At 43.3% G+C, this 23,671-nt stretch overlaps 1 protein-coding gene and 1 pseudogene across 2 annotated transcripts in view; one reads left to right on the top strand and one right to left on the bottom strand.

The window, feature by feature from the left end:
- Positions 1–23,671, bottom strand: part of Vps53 (VPS53 subunit of GARP complex) — a 127,812-nt gene that overhangs the window by 54,363 nt on the left and 49,778 nt on the right. For both annotated transcript variants that reach the window (XR_007834245.1, XM_051179978.1), the window contains exons 8-11: positions 15,827–15,905; positions 12,216–12,359; positions 11,687–11,829; positions 8,300–8,441 (exon numbers count right to left, since the gene is read on the bottom strand). Coding sequence is in view for 1 of the 2 variants with exons in the window: in XM_051179978.1 (XP_051035935.1) it covers positions 8,300–8,441; positions 11,687–11,829; positions 12,216–12,359; positions 15,827–15,905 (508 nt within the window). In the remaining variant the exon portion in view is untranslated. The remainder of the gene's footprint in view (positions 1–8,299; positions 8,442–11,686; positions 11,830–12,215; positions 12,360–15,826; positions 15,906–23,671) is intronic.
- LOC127218898 (eukaryotic initiation factor 4A-I-like) lies at positions 19,736–21,022 on the top strand (annotated as a pseudogene).

Here is a 23,671-nt window from a genome sequence, read left to right as displayed (position 1 = left end):
TCCTCCCAGATCCACCCTCCCACCCTTGTGCCCCACCTTAAAAAAAAACACCAAATTCAATTTGCATTGCCCATATACTCATTGGAGCATGGTCAAAACCTCAGTGGTCAGTACGTTAAAGAAAACTGAGTCCTTCCCCGCACCCCACCTAAAGTCAAGAGCTACACTTCAGCATCTCTATCACAGTTTTTACAGATCTTAAGGGCGCTCTTCAATGGCTTCCTGTCTAGACTGCTTCTTTTTTTTGGGGGGGGGTGGTCACAGAAACTTCAATGGCTCTCATTCTCAGTTATAAGTTTTCAATCATTGATATCACTGCAAAAGAAGCTTCCTTGCCCATAGCAGCCAGCAGCAACATGGACCACGGACTTCCATATGGTTTCCAGCAGCAGCTCAGATCAAGGACATTACCTGGTCCCCAGTGGCAGCATGGAACATGGGGTCAACATGGCCTCTGACCACAACAAGGACCTTGGACATCAACGCAGCCTGTAGCAGCATGGCATGTGATGACAGCATGGACCACAGAAGTCTTTCAAGGAGATTTAACCAGAGAACAAACCATTCTTCATCTCAGGTATCTTGTTGTTGCTCAGAGTGAGAGTGATCATGAGTTGGGTACAGTGCTTGTAGCCTAAGGGTAGTGCCTTGGTCCCATGCTCTCCTCCCCACAGCAGGGCGAGCAGCTTAAGCAGCAGCAGTGACTCCACTGGGGGTTGAGTGGTAGGACTGGCCTATTGGGCAAGCAGTGACGATGGGGAGGAGTGGGCCAGTTGTCAATACTGAGTTGCTTCTCTCTGCCAAGCACAGTGTGCCACTCTACTCCACTATCTTTATCTCTCTTTTTCAATTCCAGGAAACTACTTTTTAAAAGCATCTTCCCAGAAGACCTGCCTTTTAAAGAGTTGTTCTGGGGATCTTGTGCACTCTATTGATTTATCTACATCTCCCCTGGAAGCCTCTCTGGGTCTCTCGAGCTTCTCAGAGAGACATCATGGCAGTGTGGGTGCTGGTGGCTGCCACAAACTTGGATCTTCTCCTATATAAGTTCTTTGTCCAATATGAATTCTAAATAGATGACAGCAAGACGGATCAGCAGGTAAAGGCACTTGCTATCAATCCTGATGACCTGAGTTTAATCTCCAGAACCCACACAGCAGGAAAGAACCATCCCCTCCAAGTTGTCCTGATCTCCACATGTATGTAGCAAACATGTGAACATGCACACGCACACATGTGCACGCACACACACAATAAATGAACAAATGAATGAATATAATTAAAAAACAATAAAATCCTTTCATTGCTTTTGGGAGAGGAGACTAAAGTAGGATCAGGAAACAGTGTGAGACTGCCACAGTAATTACAAGCAAGAGCTGATGAGAATGGGACTAAACTGGAGTCATGATTTCTGGAAGGACTTAGAAGTGGACAAGGGAACCTAGTGAATGAGGGGAAGGAAGTAAAGAGGTTGAAAATCACATACGTTGGCTGGTGTGGACACTCACTCAAATGGAAACCCTATAGGTGGAGAGGGTACAGGCTCTGGGTGTGAAAGCCTGGTCCCAGTCCTGGCTCTACCTCTGGATCTACCTAGCTTCTCAAGCCTCAGCCCCATGTCACATGGAAGACAAGCATCTTGACACATGGTCTGGTACACGGAGAAAGTTCACAGGGAAAGGGTCATAAGCAATGGCGTCCACCAATATTTATAGGGATGACTCTGGGATGGCAAGAATCGGAAGCAGTGGGCTGTCAGTTGACAAGTATGAATGGCACACTGAAATGCCTCCTCCTTCTGCAGCCTGCACTACTGTGCACTCACCACCTTGTTTAAAAGTGCTGCTGTACTAAGCCCAAGATGCAGGTGCCGAGGGCCATGCTGCTTCTCAGATTAATCTGCTATGGTGAAAACAAGTCTTGGCCAACAGCAATCGCTGGCACAGTGTAGCTTCTGGGCGACAGCCCTGCTGTCAGCCATCCGGGTCACACTTCTTCCTGCTCTGCAGCTGTTGTAGACCAAGGAGAATTGCTAGTTTGGATTTGGATTTTAAATAACTTAAATGACATATTCCATAAACTCTGTGCTGCTAGATAAAATGAAGTATTTGCCAAGAAGGGAAGGGATTTCCAATTTTAAAAGAGACCACTCTTTTGGCGATGATGATAGTGGATCTCAAGTCCACACGGGAAGATAAGGTTCTTCACACAGCAAGTTAATCTGCTCTGATTGGCTCACATGGGATTCCCAGCACCTTCCAAACAGAAGGGGCCACACACGGGCCAGCCAAGCTGTCTCATTTACTATGTGAAGAGTCTGGCTTCAGTCAGGTGCTTTTCCACCTCTGGGCCTGTACACACAAGTCCCTTTTAGAGGCCCTGGCTGGACATGTTACATTATCAAAGGAATGCTGAAATTTAAGGCCATTTCCCCCCTTTCCCTGAAGGAGAAAGCTTTCAGTTATGAGATGAAAGTCCCACGTTTTCTGCACTTCTCCTCCCATAAACACTTTGCTCCGGTTCAGTTCCTGATTGGGAGGTACTTTAAGAGGCAGCCTGCGGGCCTTAGCTGACAGTCAGGACTGCAGGCCAGGGGCTGCACACACCTGGTGTTTCCTGTCCTCCACCACTCCTGCTGCCACATGTTCCTATCTCACAATGGGATGGTGTTACAGGTTTCTTTCTCCTACTAAACGATAAGCATCTGTCTGATCCAACTTCTCATCTTTTCCCAAGCCTCTGCACAGAATACACTTGAGGATCTTCTTGTCCGACTAACACCTATTCACAAATATTTTCCACGCACAGGGTTTTATTTTCTGTACAGAATATAGGAAATGTGTATACTGTGTGTGTGTTCATAAGGAAGCCTCAAAAACAGACTGGAAAGCTCCAGTGAAGAAGAAAAAGAACTAACCTTTAAAATATTTTATTCTCTATTAGCATTTACCATGTAGGTAACAGCTGGGTGTGAAGGTGCACACATGAAATTAATCCCAGCATTTGGAAGACTGAGATAGAAGATCAGGTGTTCAAGGTCAGCCTCTGCTACATATTTTATATATGAGCTGAAGAGAAACCAAAGTATCATAGTATCATAGTAAGTTTGAGGCAGAGTCTGGGCTACATAAAACAAACAAACAAACAAAACCTAACAAAAAAAACAAAAGCAGGTATTATTTGGTGGGTTGGGATGGGGATGAAGAGGCTATTTATCTGAAGATAAAACTATTTAAAGAATAATTCATACACAAAATTCACCATTTATAGGTGAGCTGCAATCCAACAGTCCATGCATTATTTATTCATACTGAAAAGAGGACTAAACCCAAATGGCCAGCAGATGGCCAGCAGATGGAGAGATAAGTAATACTTCTAGACCACACTCACTCAGGCATATAGAGGTCAGAGGCTGGTGCATGGAACACAGAGGTGAACCTTTAAAGTCCTATCCTAAGTGAAGGAGAGAACACATAAGGCCGGCTCACTTGTGATTCTATTAGTGAGAAATGTCCACAATAACTATCCACAGAGACAAAAAAGGAGATCAGTGGCCAGAACTGAGGGAAGGAGGGCACTGGAAGTGGTTGGTTGGTAAAGGGGCTTTCTTTGAGGTGATGTCTTGGAACTGGACAGTGGGAATGATGGAGTAAACTTGTAAGTGTCTTAAATCGCACACTTGAAGAGCTAAGTGCTGTGCAATTTTGATATACAGAACACATCAGTGGCAGAATATATTATGCCAAGCAGTTTGGGAAAGCCCAGGTATCGGCCATGGTCTTCTCCCCAGTGACTAGAATGGCAGACTCTCTTGAGACATGACCTCTGGTCAATTACAAAATATATAAAAGCAACACAGTCCTCAGCTGTGATGGGAAAATGGAACCCGTCTTTTCTGCTTCTTCATTCTTACCTATCATTTCCAAATTTTCTAGCTTGACTAAGTATTACTTTCTCCCTAGAAACAGGCACAACCTAACTCCCTTTTAGGATGCTGTTCAAACAGAAGAATATGTTCCTTTAGCATCAAATCATTTATAGGAGGTAGAGTGATGATGACTCAGTGGCTAAGAGCTCTTGTTGATTCTGCAGAGAATCAAGGTTCAATTACAGCTTCAGTTCCTGGGGAATCTGATAACCTCTTCTGACCTCCTTGGGTACCAGGCACATATATACACGCATGCACATGTGCGCAAACACACTAAATCTTAAGGAAAATTTTTAAAAGGAAACTATTTATAAATATTTTCAAACACTGACAGGAGTTCTTTGGATATGACAGATCCCTGGGGAACCCTGAGCTCCCCTCCCCTTCTGATGGTCTCCCTATGTCAGGAGTAAAGTTGCCAGAAGGCTGAACTGTGGGGTCGTATGCTCTGTGTAGGCTTCTTAACTAAATGCTCTTGTGTGTAAGCATCAAGGCTGACAAGTACAAGCAGAGTGTAGTGGTGCATGTCTATATCCCCAGCCCAGGAGGTAGAAGCAGGAGAACCCCACATTTTAAGTCTGGCTGGGCTGTATAACCCTGTATCCAAAACCCAAAGCAAGACAGAATAGAACATATTTTCTGCAACTTTCTATCTTTATAATATTATTTTTTAAGCTGGAAAAATATACATTATATCAAAATGACCCCTAAACTAAATGACAATTCTGTTTGGAAGGAAATGAACCTTAGCAGCAGGATATAGGGAGGATTCTTATTTTTAAAAAAGATAAATAAAAAGAAAACTCAAATCCAGAGAAGCAGTTAACCCCAATCTACTCTGCTTTCAGCAGAAGGCTGGAGAGAATTTGCTCACCTTCAATCTAATCATCAAGTCACCAAAAATGCATACGGATACAGTTAAACCACATACAGACATTTGCTTTTAATTTCAAGGCAAGTGAGCCTTAGACTTTCTTAAATCCCTCCTGCAGGGTCAGAAGTTGAGGCAAGAGGCAAACATACTGGTTGCTCACTTCTTGTAGGAAGAGCTAAAGGAAGGATGAGGATGGAACTTGAGAGCACTAGTACAGACAGACAAAGCAAGCCTATCCATTAGGTTCTTCCAGTCAAAAGTGTATCACGCCCCTTTTACTGTCAAAAGTCACCAAGGACTTACAGTGATATAGGGAAGCCAGGGGTGTGTGTGTGTGTGTGTGTGTGTGTGTGTGTGTGTGTGTGTGTGTGTAAGAGAAAGAGAGAGAGAGAGAGAGAGAGAAGGAAGTAGCATAAGAAACAAACAGCAGGCAGGGTCTCTCTGATTTGTTTTCCAAGGAGTCTGCTAGCTTTCTATAAAATGTGATGTGTATTATATAGTGTCAAGATACACCTGGATCCATTCTGTAGTTTATTCTGAGATCTTAAAACAAAATGATATTTAAAAAAAACAAACAAACAAACCAAATGACCACTTTATTTTCTCGTTACAGCATACTCCTTCTTTCTATAAAGTGATGGCTTCAGAGTGACATTCCTGTTCAAGTATCTACATGTACTTTGGCTATATCCACTCACATTGCCTTTTCCTGCCCTGTCCTTCTCCAAGCCCCCATTCTAGTACTGCTGACCCTGGGGGAATTTCTTGGATTGGTGACAATGTTATATGTCCTGGATAGACTGAAGTTTGCAGGCTTCCCTGGTCATCAGTTACAGCAGGGCCATCTGTTCTGTAATCCCAGAGTGATCTAACAATAACAGATATCACCAGGAGTGGGGTCTTGCTGACAGGGGTGGGGTATGGCTCAAAACATGCATTTGGCTGAATGATATTCCAGGATCTGTATCCTGTTCACATAGTCGGATTTCTGGCCTACAGAGATGATCCTTGTGCTCCACCCAGCCTGGCTAGCCAGAAACTGAGAGCTTGGTACTACATCCAGGGTGGACCTGGTACTCAGTGCTGAAAATTCTGTCCTGTGAGACTGAACCAGGCTATCTAAGCCTCTGCTGAGAACAGGGCTTGGGTAGGACCATGGGTAGGAGTACCACCATGAGCATCTGGCAGGTGCTGCCAGGCAAAGGCTTCTCAGCAGTGATACATATTTCCCTGGTTTTTGTTTTTGACAGTATTAGGGATTAAAACTAGGGCCTTGTGGGTGCAAGGCAAACATTCTATCACCTAGCTACAGCCCTAGCCCCCCACACACACTTCTTTCTGTGGCTTTCCTGTTAACTAGTCCCTTTTCTGACTTGTATTTTCTTTAAGGACTATGGTGGCTTGAATGAGATGTCCCCTATAATCCCATGCATTTGAATACTTGTTCCCTAGTTGGTAGTACTATTTGAGTAGGGTTTGGGGGTATGGCCTTGCTAGAGGAAGTGTGTCTCAGGGAGCAGGCCTTGAAGTTTCAAAAGCCATGGACCATTCCCGGTTTGCTCTATGCTTCTGCTTCAACATGTGGGCTGTCTGCTACTATTCTAGCTGTCATGTGCTGTGGAATATTCTTTACAGGGTGTGACTATATCTCGCTGTAATTGATTTAACAAACAAGCTAACTAGCCAATAGCTGGATAGGATACAGTTAGGCAGGAAAGAATAAGAATGATGTGATGAGGAAAGGCAGAATCAGAGTGGCCAGCAGATGAACATGCCATGCTAATAAAGGTACTGCCACATAGCAGAGGGTGAAAAAGGAATATGGGTTGACTTAAAATGTAAGAGATAGTAATATTGGTTGAGCCATTACAATTAATATAAGCCACTGAATGGTTATTTGGGACCTGGCAGGGGGGACAGGAAATGTCTGCCTACAGCCGTGCCTTAATGCTGCCATGTTTCCTGCTAGAATGATAATGGACTCTTATCGCTCTCTCAGGCCCAAATAGCCCTGCCTTCTAAAAGTTATGGTGTTTCAACACAGAAATAGAAAAGTAACTAATACAAAGATACTTTCATCTATTTGTAACCTATTTTTTCCTCTATTACTAAAATAAAATTAATTTTGATAATGGGTTAATATGTAGGGAACTGCCTGTATATTTTATTGTGAAGTTTTTGTATTGTTCTTTCCTTATTTGTTTTTTTCAGTCAGAGCTCATGTAGCCCATGATGGCCTCAAACTTAATTTGTAATTGAGAATGACCTTGAACTTCTGATCCTCTTGCCTCCACCTCCCAAGCAGGATCATATGACTGTGCCACCAAAAACAGCTTCTAAAAATCTTATGTTAAGTATGGAGATTGTACTTTGTGGTTCCAGTTGTCATTTAACACGATCATGAGTAAGCCTAAGCAGACAGGGGCTTGAGATACTGCCTTAAAACGGGACTGTCATCATTTTTAGTATCACCAGTACCCTACAATGGCTACCTCAGCCAGGGAGATGGCCATGAGGAAATAAACCCAACCCCCAGCATTTCTCAGAACCCCTGCGATTCAGGGACCTTGTTCATCAGATAACTGCAATGGCCATCTTCCACATGCAAGAGGACATCTGCTGCCTATAAACTGGCCTGACTGCCAGGCTTGGCCCAGGGACCCTGTTCTTCCTAAGACAGGAAAGAAAAAAATCTCCTGAGAAGGCGGGGTCTGCCTTAAGCCTTCAGGAACCCTATAAAGCCCACTTGCTCTCCCAGCAGAACTGCTGCTCTCTACCCTTATGAAACAGCCACAGTTCGTCTTCCCATAACCTTTTTTCCTACCCATAGAGTGGTCCTCCTCTTCAGGGGGTTTCCTTTACTCACTTACAGTATCTCCTCTCTTCAGCCCAATGCTGAAGGACCAGCATCCTCCTCTGAGGTGGATCTTACTTATGGAGGCCAAGAGAGGATCCTACCAAAGTGCCAGGACCTTAGGACTAGAAAGCTGGGAGCTACAGAACACTGCAGGGATGAGGGATGAACAGGTGAGTGGTCCAGGCCTGACTCCATCTTTATTCCTCCATCAGAGTAACTGCAATTCTGTCTTTAATATTATCTGTATGGCTTCTGGAAGTAGGAGTACATGCACATAGCTCACTGTGGAACATAAGGCAGGAATTACACACACACACACACACACACACACACACACACACACACAAAACCACACAATAATGTCGTTTAGATTACACATCAAGTTTTGTTAGGAGTTTTATAAATCACTGGTTTGGCCCATTTTCCTTGTTTAAGAACAAAAACAAAAAAACCAAAACTTAAACTGGACACAGTGGCATATGCCTGTGGCCCTAGCTCCTCTGGGGCTGAGAGGAAAGGATTACTACAGACTAGGAGCCCAAGGATGAGATGACGTTCACACTTTAAAGAGAAACAGTGAATGAAGCCTGGCCACCCCAGCCTCTGGTACCCAGATCCAGTTTCCTCAGGAAGGTCTTACCAGGGTTCCGTCTGTCAGGGTACAACCGGAGAAGCGTTTTGCAAGAAATCCCTCAAAGTTAGTTGTTCTCTGAATCGCAAAAAGAAGCAATTTCACTTCAATTTCCTTAGCTCTGGCTCGCATGATTTTGGAAAGTTCTGTCCTTCAAAGTAAAGAAAGAAGACTGCGGTCAAACAGACATCTTTTATTCAAGATATGACAAAGCAGGCTGGAGAGATGGTTTCTCAGCTAAGAAACACTTGAAGCTCTTGGAGAAGACCAGGTCTAGTTGCCAGCACCTACATGGTAGCTCACAACCATCTGTAACTCAAGTTCCAGAATCTCTTCTGGCCTCTATTAGCACCAGGCATGCACATGGGGCATATAATACATACAGGATACACATAAATAAGAAATAAATATGTATTTTAAAAAATATATGCTCCCAGCACTCAGGAGGCAGGGGCAGGCAGATCTCTGTGAGTTTGAGGTTAGCCTGGTATACAGAGCTAGTTCCAGGCCAGCCAGGGTTACACAGAGAAACCCTGTCTTGAGAAACAAAAGATAAATAAAAATTAAGTGTGTGTGTGTGTGTGTGTGTGTGTGTGTGTGTGTGTGAGAGAGAGAGAGAGAGAGAGAGAGAGAGAGAGAGAGAGAGGCTTTTATTCAGAAAAAATTGTACAGGATCATTTCAAACTCTGAGGTCTGCTGCGGACTCAATCTATACGTCTGAGGAATAGAAATATAATAGTCTGGCTCCCAACTGGGATCATCCTAAGAGAATTCCTCAGATACTTGAAACCTAGGTAGTACACAGCCCTATACATGCTACGGTTTCTCCACTCATGTCTCTATGGAGAGGTTTAATTTATAAATTAGGCACAGTAAGAGTAACTTAGGATAAAACAACAATTAGAATAATATAATAAAAGCTACTTTGAAACTCATGAATTGTTTCTTTCTAGAATCATCCATGACGAGTGAATCCACATATACAGGTAGACTATACATACTATAAATAAGAATTTTTGAAATCATCCCCCAGCAAAAAAAAAAAAAATCAAGAATTACAATGCTAATAGTGTGGTTATTACCACATTTACATCTCTATGTGCTTCTCTGTTCTGAGACAGGGTCTCACTTGTTAGCCCTGACTGGCCTGGAACTTGGTATGTATGTAGCCCAGGGCCTCAAATCCAGTGATCTGCCTGCCTCAGCCTCCCAAATGCTGGGATTAAAGGTGGGCAGCCAATAACTGACCTGTATCTTCACATTTTCAGTCACTTGTTAGTAACACAAGGTGAAGCTTATTCTAGATCTTGTTATCTCCTATATACTTATATACCATATATAATTTCACAGATCATGAATTACTGAATTACAAAGCTCTTCGTGTACTACAGAGCTAAATACCAAATCTTATTGTCCAGATCAAGGCCTCAGAATGCCCATCAGAGGACCAGTAAAAGATGATACTATATGCTTGTCTGCTTCCTGCTTGTGGAGCCTATGGGTACCTCACCTGGGTGTTCTGTTACAGAATATAGGTTATCTGGGAACAGATGAGTTCTTAGTAGGTACTAAGGTGTCGACATCTTCCTGCACAAATGACAGAGCCAAACAAAACCTATGAGTGTGTTTGAGAATGATTTATCTGTAGGATGTCCTGTCCATCAAAATCCCCACAATGAAGCTTAGCAGCAGCACTGCCCTAGCTGGGACAAAAGCAGGTAGCAATGCTCACAGAGACATGCAGTCTTCAGTGAACTCCCCGTCTAGCACTCACTTCTTTTCGCAAAGGCCTAGCAAGTGTGCTGAACTGAAGCTGAAAGAAATTAGGGGCAATGTCTCAAGAAATTCACTCTTTGCCAACAAGATTTAGAAGCCAACAACCACAACTAGCCATGAATCAATACTTGCCTATTTGTTAAACACTGTATCTAAAGACTGGAAAGATGGCTCAGCAGTTAAGAGCATTTGCAGTTCTTCTAGAGGATCCAGGTTCAATTCCCAGCACCCACATGTTGGCTCATAACCACCAGCAAATCCAGTACCAGGAGATCCTATGCTTTCTTCTGGCCTCTGTGGTACCAGGTATACATGTGGGGTACAGACAAAACACGCATATACATACAAATTAATAATCTTTGAGAAAATACTATATCTCTGATATATGACAGCACATGCGTGTCTTTAACAACAGTCATTCTGAAGGTACACCATCAAAAGTGAACCCTAATGTAAACCATGGAGTCTGGTGAAAATGTTAAGGTAGGTTCAATGACAACAGCATGCCAGAGTGTGGGGGCGGGGGGAGGAGGAGGTATTGGTAATAAGATGGCTGTGTATGTGCAACAATGGGGCTTCATGGGAAATTTTGTAATGACCACCTAATTATGATGTGAACTTAAAACTGATCTAAACATTAAATGTTCATTTATTTTAAACAAATAAAATGAATATCACATAAAAATATGTTTTCCTACAGCGTATTTTAAGGGTACAGTTTGGAGGAAAATTTGGGATGGCGTATAGCAAAATGGTAAAGCGCTTCCCTAGTATTCACAAGGCTCTAGGTTCAATGTCCAGTATTCAATTCAGAGAGAGAGAGAGAGGAAAGAGACAGACAGAACTAGCATAAATGACACAAAGATGGCTGAGTCATGTTTAGCTGCAGGCCCTTCCTCTCCTGTATTAACCTAAAGTCAAATAAAATGGAACATACAGCAATAAAAACCATTTACCATACTGTTTGGTATAGTTACAAATAAATAATAAAAAAGTTTGACTCTGGCTTTCTCTGTCCTGGATATACCTGAGTTAACCTTGCTAGGGTTAATTCTTCAATAAGGGGGTAATTGTTCAATAAGGAACTTTGTAGCCTAGGCTATATCCACAAATACAGCAGAGAGGATGAATGAGGGGTCTTTAAAATGCCTAGGATGCTCAGATGCCAATATCAGAAATCACAAAATAGAAACACTGTATTAGGGAAATATATTAATAAATTCTTTCCTTAGTGTCTGCCATACCCTTAAAAGACAGACTACCCCTATCATTATAGAGCTATCCATCCCTCAAGTCAGAAGCCAAATGATGATGGATGGACACACTATGTACTGATATACATGAACCAGATGCAGGGGAATTGTGGGCATGACAAATCACTCTGGGAAAATCTGGCTGGTGAGCCCCAAACTGATAATGAAGGGCAGGGTAGCTATGTGATGTTTGAGGCAAGGGGCTAGACAACAGGGAAGTCCTGGAGCCAGGAAGGGAAGAGAAGATGAGGCTGTAGTTGGTGTGAGGGTGACACTAATCGTTTGGTAGAGATGGAAACAGTGCTGGATTTGCAGGTCACATGGGACAATAAGTCAGGCCTGGAAACAGGGGATGGCTGAAATTTACCTCGTCACATGGCAAAATTCTACTGAGATCCTTTCCGTCATGTACCACTCCCGGGGAAACATCCGACCATACTTCTCTTCATAGTCCACAAGCTGGCGCTTCACCCAGGCATAACGTCTGTCAATTTTGTCCAGCCAGGCAACCTGTGGAGGAACAGAAGCACCCAGTGCTCAGGGGTAGTGATAATAAGCAAAAGCTAGGCCCCAAGAGAAAAAGACAGCCACCCCCTATGTTTCTCCCACTTAAACAAGTCTACATCATGAATTTAGTTCTCCACCTAGGGTATGTAAAATGTTTATGCACAATTGCATTCTTTTGGGGGAGAAGATAGCTTTCATTAATTTCTCCAAATGGTCAGTCACTCAAAATGGTGAAGATCCACCAACCAGTCAAGTCAGCCTGGGGATCTGTGGTTCAGTGCACAACACTATCAAATAGTCAATTGAACTAATAAAGTATAGGTCAGGAGCTTGGCAACTTGAGTTTCTTTTTCAATAAAATTAAATTGTTTCATCTGGCCAATACTTACATCTTGGTTTTCTTGAAAAAGTACTAGGTACTCTGAAAGATGTTGTTTAATAAACTTTTTGATGATTTCCTGTTTGATTCTGGGGTCCAAAATATTAGCCACCAGGCAGGCATCTCTCAGGACATTGCTGGGTCCTCCTGGCCTCTGGTAAAACAAATAGCACATACAGGTTAAATGGCAGAAGCACCTATACATCTCCTGGCCTTTGACCGCTGCTGCTTACTTGTCTCTCACTGTTATTACTCTTCCCTTGGACACCCAGTCTTGCTGCAATATATTGATATCTTAGTCACCAATTCAAGAACAGAACATTAAGCTAGTCTTGCAGTAGTAAATCTATAAACTAGCCTGAGACTCAACAACAAGACATTAAAGAAAATAGAGCCAGCAAAGATGACAGGAAATTTTACTTTCTGGGTATCAAAACTGAAAGTGACCTAAAAAGCCAAAATATCAACAGAGATTTTATTGAAGGGGCCCAGAAGTCATTGTCACTCACATGTGCCATTTTTCCCGCTTTCACCCTTCCTTGGATCCCTGTTGTATTGTTTGCTTATTTGCCGACTGGCTTCACTGGCTGCTTTGAAACAAGGCCTTGCTATGTAGCCCAGGTTGGCTTCAAACTCAGGGTCCTCCTCCTTCAGCAGCCCCCCAAATGCTGGGATCACAAGCATTCCCTACCATGACCAACTGTCATTCTTAAAGAGCTATATTTGTGACAAAGGAGGGATGTGTGGTGTGTTAAAAATCCACACCAAATTCCAAACCACCAGGCTCATTTTACTAATGGTTAATCACCCAGACAAACCAGACCGCCAAAGGTGAAATACTGTGACACTGGCTTCCTGACCTGAAGAGTGGAAATGGAGAGCGGATGTAAGGATACACCAGCTTAGAAGGGCCTTGTTTACTACCAGTGCAACTGGATCTCACTAACCTGCTAGTGCATCACTGAATACATGTGCTGTCCAGCGTCCCCCTGTGGTACAAAGAACCCTTGGAAACTTTGGTTTAGCTACACAGCCTGGTGACTTGGGAGAAGTCACTCAAGCTCACCTGGCTTTCCTGATTGTTCATTTTTGTCAATTCTGCCCACCTCAATTGATGTTCAGAGATCACACAAGGTGTCTAAGCCCAAAATGCTATATGTGACCCGCTCTGTTCCGAATGACTATTCTGCTGCCTGCTCAACACATTGAATGTTTAACTCTGGCTTCAGGACGAAAAAATGTTTGAGCTCACTGACAAGTCATGGAGGCCAAAACTTTAAGTTCAGAGGTTCAAATTTTCTCATTTACAAAAGATTTACTAGATTATTTTGGTGTCTCAGTTACTTTTCTGTTGCTATGAGAGACACCATAACCAAGGCAGTTTATAGAAGAGTTTATTGGTGCTCATGGTTCCAGCATGGCAGCAGGCGGGTGGGCAGGCGGGCGGGCGGGTAGGGCACTGGAACAGTGATTGAGGCTTTATATCCTTATTCAAAAGTAGGAGACAGAGAGAGATCCAGGATTTTGAAACCACAAAACCCTTGCCTAGTGGGCACACCTCCTCCAACAAGGCCACACCTCCTAATGCACACCTCCTCCAACAAGGTCACACTTCCTAGTCCTTCAAAACACTTCCACCAACCAGGGACCAGTATTCAAACACATGAGCCAAAGGGGGCCATTCTCACTCAACCACCACATGTGGATACTTCACTTTACAAGTTTAATTAATTTTTTCTTCAGACAGGGTATTTCCTGTGTAGCCCAGACTGGCCTAGATTTACTATGTAGTCTGAGCTAACTCATGATCCTCCTGCCTCAATCTCTAGGATGCTGGCTGGGGTGATAGGCATGCGCACTAATTGATACTTTAAAAAAAAAAAAAAAAGATGTTTTGGTTCCAATTTGCAAAACAGGATTAGTAACACAAGACCTTTTAGAAAAATCAATAGCCTTTTAAAAAGGAAAAAAAAAAAAAAAACCTCTTAACACTATGTCATTAACTAACAGCCAGAAAAGGAAGTCGGGTCGTTAAACCCTTTTAACTTCATATGCCCACTGGGACCTGGGAGAAAAGGCAGAAAGTAGGCCATGGTTAGATGATAGGCAAATAGTAAAGGTAGCCATCACCCACTCCTTCTGAAACATCCTGCAAGGGGATGGGCAGAGAACACAGGAAAGCAGTTGCCTAGGAAGACTGATGTTTACAACTAGCCACTAGCCTTTAATAGCAGCCACTAGCCAAGCAATCCCTTTTTGCTTCTGAGAACTTCATTTTCCTCAGATGGCCAACAGAATAATGGCTTTCCAATCTATGCCTTTCCTGAGTTACATCAGGTGACTAAAAGATGCAGTTCTCTAAGCAAAGTACTTCACCAATGACTATCAGATTCCTGGTAGTCAGCTGAAAAACACCAAGGCATTAAGGTTAGGAGCTGGTCGCCTACAGAAAGCAATCTGTCAAAGCCAGGGCTGCCATCCCCACCTACTTCCTAATACAGAGCACAAAGGAAAAGTGATTAAGATATTTCCAGTTATTGAATTATAGAGCAAATGCAGGAAATGCTCCTTGGCTCACAAGTGAATGTATATCCATCCCTGTCTCCACCCACAGAGCCCGGTGAGGAATGCTGCTTGCTGGCCATGTGCTCAGCTTTGCTTCTGCCTTCAACAACGCTTTCTCTTGAAATAGCTCAAATAATAGAGAAAACAAGCTTCTGTGGGTTCTGCCTTGTCCAACACATGCAAAGCATTAAGATGACATCTGCTGCAATGTGAAGGATGGAGCTAATAGCAGTTTACCAGCACAATGACAGCCAAGGGAGGGAAGCCTGTGTGAGAGACATGCACCCAATAGCTCCCAAGTGAAAGCAAAGGCCTCACAGACACAACACCAATAGCCCCACCACAAACAAGCTCGAGGATCCCAGAGAAGAGGATTCCCACCATTAAAATCAAGTCTCTGAACTGAGCCCTGAGTTACATAAGCTTCTAGACACACCTCCTGGTTGTCATTTCACCAATCCCAAACCAGTATTATGTAACAATCCTAAAAAACATTGTGGTTTGAAGATTTTTCTTTTAAATAACAGCTATGAGGGAAAAAAAGTGAGTTTATAGGGCAGATAAAATGCAAGATTTGACATACATTAAATTAAACCAAATGAATCCTCATTTTTCCCCCCCACAGGGAAGGTCTCACGTAGCCCAGGCTGGCCTCAAACTCAGTATATAGGCCATGATGAACTTGAACTTCTGACTCTCTTGCATCCCCTTTTCTAGGGCCTAGATTACAGACATGCACTACCACACCCAATTTATGTGGGACTAGTGATCAAACTCAGGCCTCATACATGCTTAGGTAAGTACTCTACCAACCAAATCACACTCCTGTCCCAAGTCCTCTTTCTGAGGCTGGAAGGACACAGATAAACAATCGTATTGCATTGGAACACTTAAAACAGACGCTAGTATGAGCCGCCAGACAGTAGCCGCCTGTGCCAGCCAACACTTCCGGAGTGATATACCATGAATTACCACTCATGTATCTCCTACTTCACTGAATGGAGTATGAGGACAGTGATAATACCTAAAGATTGAAAGGAAAATGCAAACCAGTACCTTGGTACCCTGCGAAGGAAACGCCTCTTCAAAATCAGCCAGGATCTGCTGTCCTAACTCAGTCTGTGCAGCCTTCACCCTGGAAGGAAAGGGACTGCATTAATGAGTGATATCATTTTCAAACCCCTATACACAATGGATCCACAGGGTCAGGAACTGTTGAAGTCTCTAGCACTGTCCAGGTGATCACCCAAGAAGGAAAAGAGATGTACGACAAGGTAAGAGAGGTCACATAGAAGTAGGCTATGACTTGAATACAAGCATCTCGGGTTGGATTGTCTTACTGGGTTGTGTGTGTGTTTTTTTTTCAGTGCTAAGGATTGAACCTATGACACTGGGCATGAGAGGCAAGTGCACTGCCATTGAGTCATACTCTCAGGTCTTCAGGATACAGTTCTAGGTCACCCTTACCTACTGTGAAGTATATATGTTGATCATTTCAAACTTTCATTTGGGGGTGGTTATACTGCAGGGAAAGATTATGTAACAGCGCCCTGATCAAACACAAATCTGTTGGATCACTGAAACAACTGCTTCTCGTTCTATGGGGTACAGAGCCGGAAGAGTGGCTCGGACACTTTCGGGTGGTTTTATATTTGCTTTTTATAATATTTTAATTCAGAAAAAAAACATTTACAACAAGTAACAAAAAGAATGTTCTCTAAGGAAAAAACGAGCCAGATGACCAATGAACTATTATTTAAGACCCAGTTCTGAAAAAGCAAAGGCAGGAGGGTCACAGGTTCAAAGCCAGACTGAGATGCATGTGTCTCACAAAGTTAAACAAGTGATGGACACTGGATGAGATTTAGCTTCAAGAGAATGTGAACGAAGACTCAGCTGTAAGGAAAAACATGGAGAAAGACAGCAGGGTGGGGTGTTCTCAATGGCATCTGCAGGAATATGAAGTGCTCAAGAAATAGTCAGCTTGACTGAAAGAGCAGAAAGGAGAAGAAACTAGAATGAAACAGGACGTGTACATCAGCAAGCACCACACTTATGCCCTCCTTGCCCCTGCCAGCTGCCTCTGCTGGTGATACCTGGCTTGTCCCAGCCAGGCAGAGCTAGGGAGCTAGGCTCCTGGGCAGCTGTGGACTTCCCCGAGCCTGATGTCAAGACTTGCTTTGCCAAAAGCACCATGAAGCAGCCTGCCTCCTTTCTTGGACTCCACCCTGCAACTTCTGGATTGATTTTATAAAGTTTCTAGAAATAGTGAATAACCTAAAACCACAATTTCTTTGGCTACTGGGGAGAACCTGGCAAGTGCTTGAGATTTTGTTTTTTTAACAAGAGCATAGGCATGACCCAGAACATTGAGTTTCTTCCTGTGGTATAGTTACATTCATGCCTGGTTCCAAATACTTTCCAGGGTTTTTCCACTATCGTCAAATGTTCCAAACTATTCCTACAGGTAAGTTTATATTCTTTTAAGTTTGTGTTCAAGATAAGGCTATGATGGAATCTACCCCACCACCACCTGGAGTTGCCCAAGAGACATCTGGAAACTTTGGGAGTGTAAAGTCTGATGTGAGAGACAAGAATGTTCTTTCATAAAATTGTCCCTCAGAGCATCTCGCCACTCCCCAGAGTGAGCCAGCAGGCTGTCTGCTGTGTGGCCAGGTCACAAGGCGGAGATCCAGATGTTCATGCCCCTCTGTTCTGACCCTCTTCTTGGAAGCACAAAGATAACACCAGTTTTTTACTGAGCTATGGGACAAATCACATAGGTGAGGACCAGAGATATGCATGGTCAGGGCCACTGAGCCCTCAACTGCCTCTGTTACCTCCACGCTACTTTATTACAATTCCCAACCACCATGTTCTTGCTGATTCTAACATTGCAGTGGGTCTTGGCACTGGAGTACAAAAGAAAAGGAATTATCAGACTCCCATTTGTAATGTTTTCTAATGTTCAAAGTCACCTTTGAAACCAGATAGACTTAGCTGTGCCACTAATAAGCTGCATGCAATAAGTTACTTCCTGTATGTGGGCCACTACTAAGAACCACTGTAACTAAGAACCATTGTGAAAGGGGCTGGAGAGATGGTTCAGCAGATGACCGCTCTTCCAGAGGACCAAAGTTCATTCCTAGGACCCACACTAAGTGACTCACAAACATCTGTAACTACAATTCCAGGGGATTCAACAGCCTTTTCTGGCCTCCAAGGGCACTCACAGACGCACATAAAGGAGGGAGGGGAAGAGGGAGAGAGAGAGGGGAGGAGGGAGGACAGAGGCCTGTACTAAAGGGCTTCAATGTGTCTCCAGTACTGATTATTTCACAACACCCAGCTTACAGTTTTAGCAGGCAATAGTGCTCACTTTTACAAGCGGTGGCAAGAGGGAGTCATAATTAATATGAGGGCAGGAAAATAAGCTTTCTGCCTAGAATTGTTTGCAGCAGTGGCTGCCTCCCAGTGACTAAGATGAAAGAGCAGCTATTCCCCAGCAGACATTACCGACAAAGATGGATCACATTCACAGGCATTCTCTGGGTGAGATGTAAGCCGCAGCTTTCTATAATAATGGTTACAGATTATGAATTATTCCCCCAAAGACTCCTATGTTGAGGCCTTGATCTTCAGGCAGTGCTACTGAGAGGTGACTGGACCATGAGGACAGACTTCACCAATGCACTAATCCGCTGACAGATTGACCATTTGATGGGGTAATTGAGAAGTGACGGAACAAGGAAATGGGGCACGGTTTGAAGAAGTAGATCACTGGCTAGGATTGGCAGTGCCCCAGAAGGAGTGCGAGTGTGTAAGTTAGAGGATAACTTGTACCAGTCAGTTTTTCTCCTTCTATTGTATGGGTTCCAAGGATCAAACTGGGTTGTCAGGCTTGGTAACAGGCATCTTGACCCACTGAGCCATATTACTGGCTCACATAGAAGGTGTATTTTGTCCTCAGATCCTTGCTATATTTTTCCTGGCCTCATGTCTGCCTGAGGTGAGCTCACATGCTCTGCCATGTGCTCACTACATGATGTTATCTACGTTGTCCAGAAACAACATAGTTAGTGACCATAGATTGAAGACCATAGATTGAAACCATGAACCAAAATAAGCTTTACATTTCTTGAGACAGGGTCTCACTTAGTAGCTTTTGCTGATCTATAACTTGCTATGTAGTTCAGGCTGGCCTCTAACTCAAAGAGTTCTACCTGCCTCTGCCTCCAGAGTACCAGCTGAGACTAAAGGTGTGCATCACTAGTCCAGCAACCATTGCCTCTTTTAAGTATTTTTCTTTGTTATTTCCTCGCAGTACAGAAACCATTGGAATAACCAATAGTCTAAACTGGATCCTAGAAATAAGTTGATGGACTTGCCATTAGCATACCAACTAACATGGAGCAGGAAGGATTAAAAGTTCCTTCCAGCAGCTGAGTATGGAAGCCCATGCCTTTACTCCCAGCACTCAGGAGGCAGAGGCAGGTAGATCTCTTTGAGTTCCAGGATAGCCAGGGCTATACAGAGAGACCCTGCCTCAAACACAAACAAAAAAGTTCTTCCTGGCATCCAAATAAACTTAGTCTGTTGTGTGATAGCTATCTGAAGTTGGTTACTACTAGGAAATGAAGCATCCTGTTATCTAGAAAATTATCAATGAGTTCTCTGGTATCATTCATGCCATGTGATCACAGGGTTTCTCAAAGGTGCCCCTCTCTAAATATAACATCACTTATAAGAAGTCATGGCGGACAAAGAGTAAGAAAACTAGAGATTTATAGAAAATTATCAGAATATATTCATTATCTTGTGACAATCCAAAGAAAATACCCTCCACTGCTTTGAAATAAGTGTACTGACTTCCCATATAATGGCTTTACTGAATGGAGGGGATTAGTCAAATACTATAACGCAATAGGTGCTACCAAGAATCTCAACCTAGAGATTCTAAGGATCATGTCTGCAAGTCAGGATTCTCCATCCAGAGACAATGGCCCCAACGGGATGGAGCCTGAAGGCATCATCGAGAGTAACTGGAATGAGATGACATGAATCTCTCAGAATCCCTCCTCCATGGTATTTATGCCTATGGTTTTGAGAAGCCCTCAGCCATCCAGCAGCGAGCATTCTACCTTGTATCAAGGGATATGATATGATTGCTCAAGCCCAGTCTGGGACTGGGAAAACAGCTACATTTGCCAAATCAATTCTGCAGCAGATTGAGTTAGATCTGAAGGCTACTCAGGCTTTGGTTCTGCCACCCACTCGTGAGTTGGCTCAGCAGATACAAAAGGTGGTCATGGCATTAGGAGACTACATGGGTGCCTCTTGCCATCCCTGTATTGGGGGCACCAATGTGCGTGCTGAGGTGCAGAAGCTGCAGATGGAAGCCCCCCATATCATCGTGGGCACCCCTGGCCGCGTGTTTCCTGTCCCCCAAATACTGGATGAAGCAGATGAAATGTTAAGCCATGAGTTCAAGGACCAGATATATGATATATTCCAAAAGCTTAACAGTAACACACAGGTAGTTTTATTGTCTGCTACAATGCCCTCTGATGTCCTTGTGGTGACCAAGAAGTTCATGAGAGACCCCATTCGGATTCTTGTAAAGAAGGAAGAGTTGACCCTGGAGGGTATCCGTCAGTTCTACATCAATGTGGAAAGAGAAGAGTGGAAGCTTGACACATTGTGTGACTTGTACGAAACCCTGACTATCACCCAGGCAGTAATCTTTATCAATACCAGAAGGAAGGTGGATTGGCTCACTGAGAAGATGCATGCCCAGGATTTCACTGTTTCCGCCATGCATGGAGATATGGACCAAAAGGAACGAGATGTGATCATGACGGAGTTCCGGTCTGGTTCTAGCAGAGTATTAATTACAACTGACCTGTTGGCCAGAGGCATTGATGTGCAGCAGGTCTCCTTAGTCATCAATTACGACCTTCCCACCAACAGGGAAAACTACATCCACAGAATTGGTCGTGATGGGCACTTTGGGCGTAAAGGTGTGGCTATTAATATGGTGACAGAAGAAGACAAGAGGACTCTTCGAGACATTGAGACATTCTACAATACCTCCATTGAAGAGATGCCCCTCAATGTTGCTGACCTCATTTGAGGAGCTGTCCTGCTACCTGGCCCTAGCCAGGGTTCAGTCCTTGGGGGCTGAGGAACAGCTAGAGGGGGGAGGGAAGGGAGCCAAGGGATGGACATCTTGTTTTTGTTTTGTTTTGTTTTTTTTTTTTCTCTCTCTCTCTCTTTCTTTGAATAAATGTCACTTTTTGAGGCAAAAAAAAAAAAAAAAAAGAATATCAACCTAGAGTTTCAGGGCCTTGGCGGGGGGGGGGGGGGAGGCTCTGAGATCATGGAATGTGGCCCTCACAGCTCAGTATGAGGCAGTCCAGACAGAACTTGTCAAATAGCTAATCAGACCTCTCCATTCTTTTTTTTTTTTTTTTTTTTTCTTCCTCACCACAGCATATGACTTCCCAACCTGACAGGCTTCTCCCTCAAGAAAGAGGTTAGACATAGCTGGGATCATTGGGGGGGGGGGTGGTTTAAGGGTTCCAAGGTTTTCCTTTGTTTTTTTGTTTTTTGGTTTTTGTTTTGTTTTTTTTTTTTTTTTTTTTTTTTTTAAAGAACTTCAAGAATCTCCCGTTCTTTCTTGGAAATATTGACTTGAATGGAAGCATTTGCTCTTGTGGATATGTTCAAGCCAAGAGGATCTGAAATGTAAAGATACTAAAGAAAAAAATCATTCCTTCAATACTACATCAAATATTTAGGCATTTTCCAGAAGGGTAGTTGAAAGAAATAGCAACTCAAGGCCCATGAACTTCATATTTCAAATATACAGGCAAAGACTTGAGAATGCAACCTTGCGTATGACTTGTGCAATATTTATAGACAGCAAGGCATTACACTGAGCAATGCACAGGGTAACTATCAGCTTTCTTTCCTCCCCTGAACAAACAGTTATTTCTATTATTTCCAGATGGTTCTACCATCACTATATAAACACAAGGGAGGACAATGCACCAGAAATGATGCTAAAAATAGGAAGTCTGGACTTTGCTCAAAATTTTCTCACCTCTTGGAAAACTGAGGGCAGTGAAGCATTTCAAACAAGCAGCTCTCACACCACATTCCTTTCAGAGCTGCAGACTCGCACTTGCTGCATTGACAGAAGTATCGCGCGCACACACAGGTTATACTAAGAGCAGGTTCAGCCAGTAGTAACAAATGTTTGCAGGGCTGATATACAGAATGTAACAAGACTCCTTCCTTCCCTCCCTCCCTCCCTCTTTAAGACATGGTTCTCAAACTGTGGGTAGAAATCCCTTGGGGGTGGTCAAACAATCTCTTCCACTGGGGTTGCTTAAGACCATTGGAAAACACAGATATTCACATTACAATTTATAACAGCAGCAAAATCACAGTTATGAAGTAGCAAGGAAACTAATTTTATGGTTGGGATAACCACAATATAAAGAACTGTATTAAAAGGTTGCAGCATTAGGAAGGTTGAAAAACACTGCTTTAAGAGAATGACACTCTAACAGTGCTCACTAAGTTTCTTCAAATTTATAAAACTGTACCTTTGAGAAATTAATTTTTTTAAGTTTATTACTGTGTGTTTTTCTTTCTTCTTCTCTCTCTCTCTCTCCTCTCTCTCTCTCTTAAATGTGTCTCTGCTTGCTTGGTCTCCTTAGAGTTGCCAAGTGGGTGCTGGGAATAGAACCTAGGTCCTCTACAAGAGCTCTTAACCACTGAGCCAATTTTCTAGCCTGATTTTTTTTTTTTTTTTTTTTAAGCAAATAGCAGGGCACTGGTGGCACACACCTTTAATCCCAGCACTCAGGAGGCAGAGGCAGGTGGATCTCTGTGAATTTGAGACCAGCCTGGTCTACAGAGTGAATTCCAGGACAGTCACACAGAAAAACCCTGCTTCAAAATACCAAAAACAAACAAACAAAAGAAATAAAGAAAGAAAAAGAAAAAAGCACACCAAGAACACAGGCAAAAAAAAAAAAAAAAAAAAAAAAAAAGCAAGCAATGGAATTGTTTTAAACTAAAGAAAGCTTGTGTGCAGCAAAGGGAATAACCCACAAAACAAAAAGGCAGCCTATGAATCAGAATATTGGGAACTATATAGCTCACTAAGGATACATTTGGTTGGTGGAGCACTTACTAGCTAGTCACTCCTGGGGTCAGGCTCCAGTACCTCCTAACCAGGCGTGGGGGAATAAGTGTACTCATGGCACTCAGAAGTGCTGGCAGGAGGGCCAGAAATTTAAGATCAAATTCACTTCCATGGAGAGTTTGAGGCTATCCTGGGATACCCAAGACCCTGTCTAAAATAAGAAAGGGGGAGAGAGAGGGAGGGAGAGAGAGAGAGAGACCCAGGCAAAGAGCCACTGAGACACATAGGAAAAGGTATCTGCCACCAAGCCTGAGGATTTGAGTTTGACCCAAGGAACTCATGTATGGAAGAAGAGAACTGACTCCCAAAGTTTTCCTCTGGCCTCCATTTGCATGCTGTGACTCACACTCCCCCAAAATAAAATAAATGTAAGTTTTCAAACCAGGTAAAGGATCTAAATAGGCATTTTTTTCAAGGCAGACATAAAAAAATATCAACAGGGCATATGAAGAAATGTCCAACACCTCCAAAGGTGTGCAAATCAAAACCCCAAAAGGAAGCCAGGTATGGTGGTGCATACCTTTAATCTCGGCACTTGGGAAGCACAAGCAAGCAAATCTCTGTGTGAGTGTGAGAGGTCAGCCTGGTCTACAAAGTGAGGTCCTGGCTAGACTATAGAACTCAGAGATCTCTGCCTGCCTCTGCCTCCCAAGTGCTGGGACTGAAAGTGTGCGCCACCAACA

Source organism: Phodopus roborovskii, unplaced genomic scaffold, assembly GCF_943737965.1.
Source record: "Phodopus roborovskii unplaced genomic scaffold, PHOROB, whole genome shotgun sequence".
NCBI lineage: Eukaryota > Metazoa > Chordata > Mammalia > Rodentia > Cricetidae > Phodopus > Phodopus roborovskii.
The sequence above is the reverse complement of the archived record's forward strand: the minus strand, read 5'-3'. Positions and strand labels throughout refer to the sequence as shown.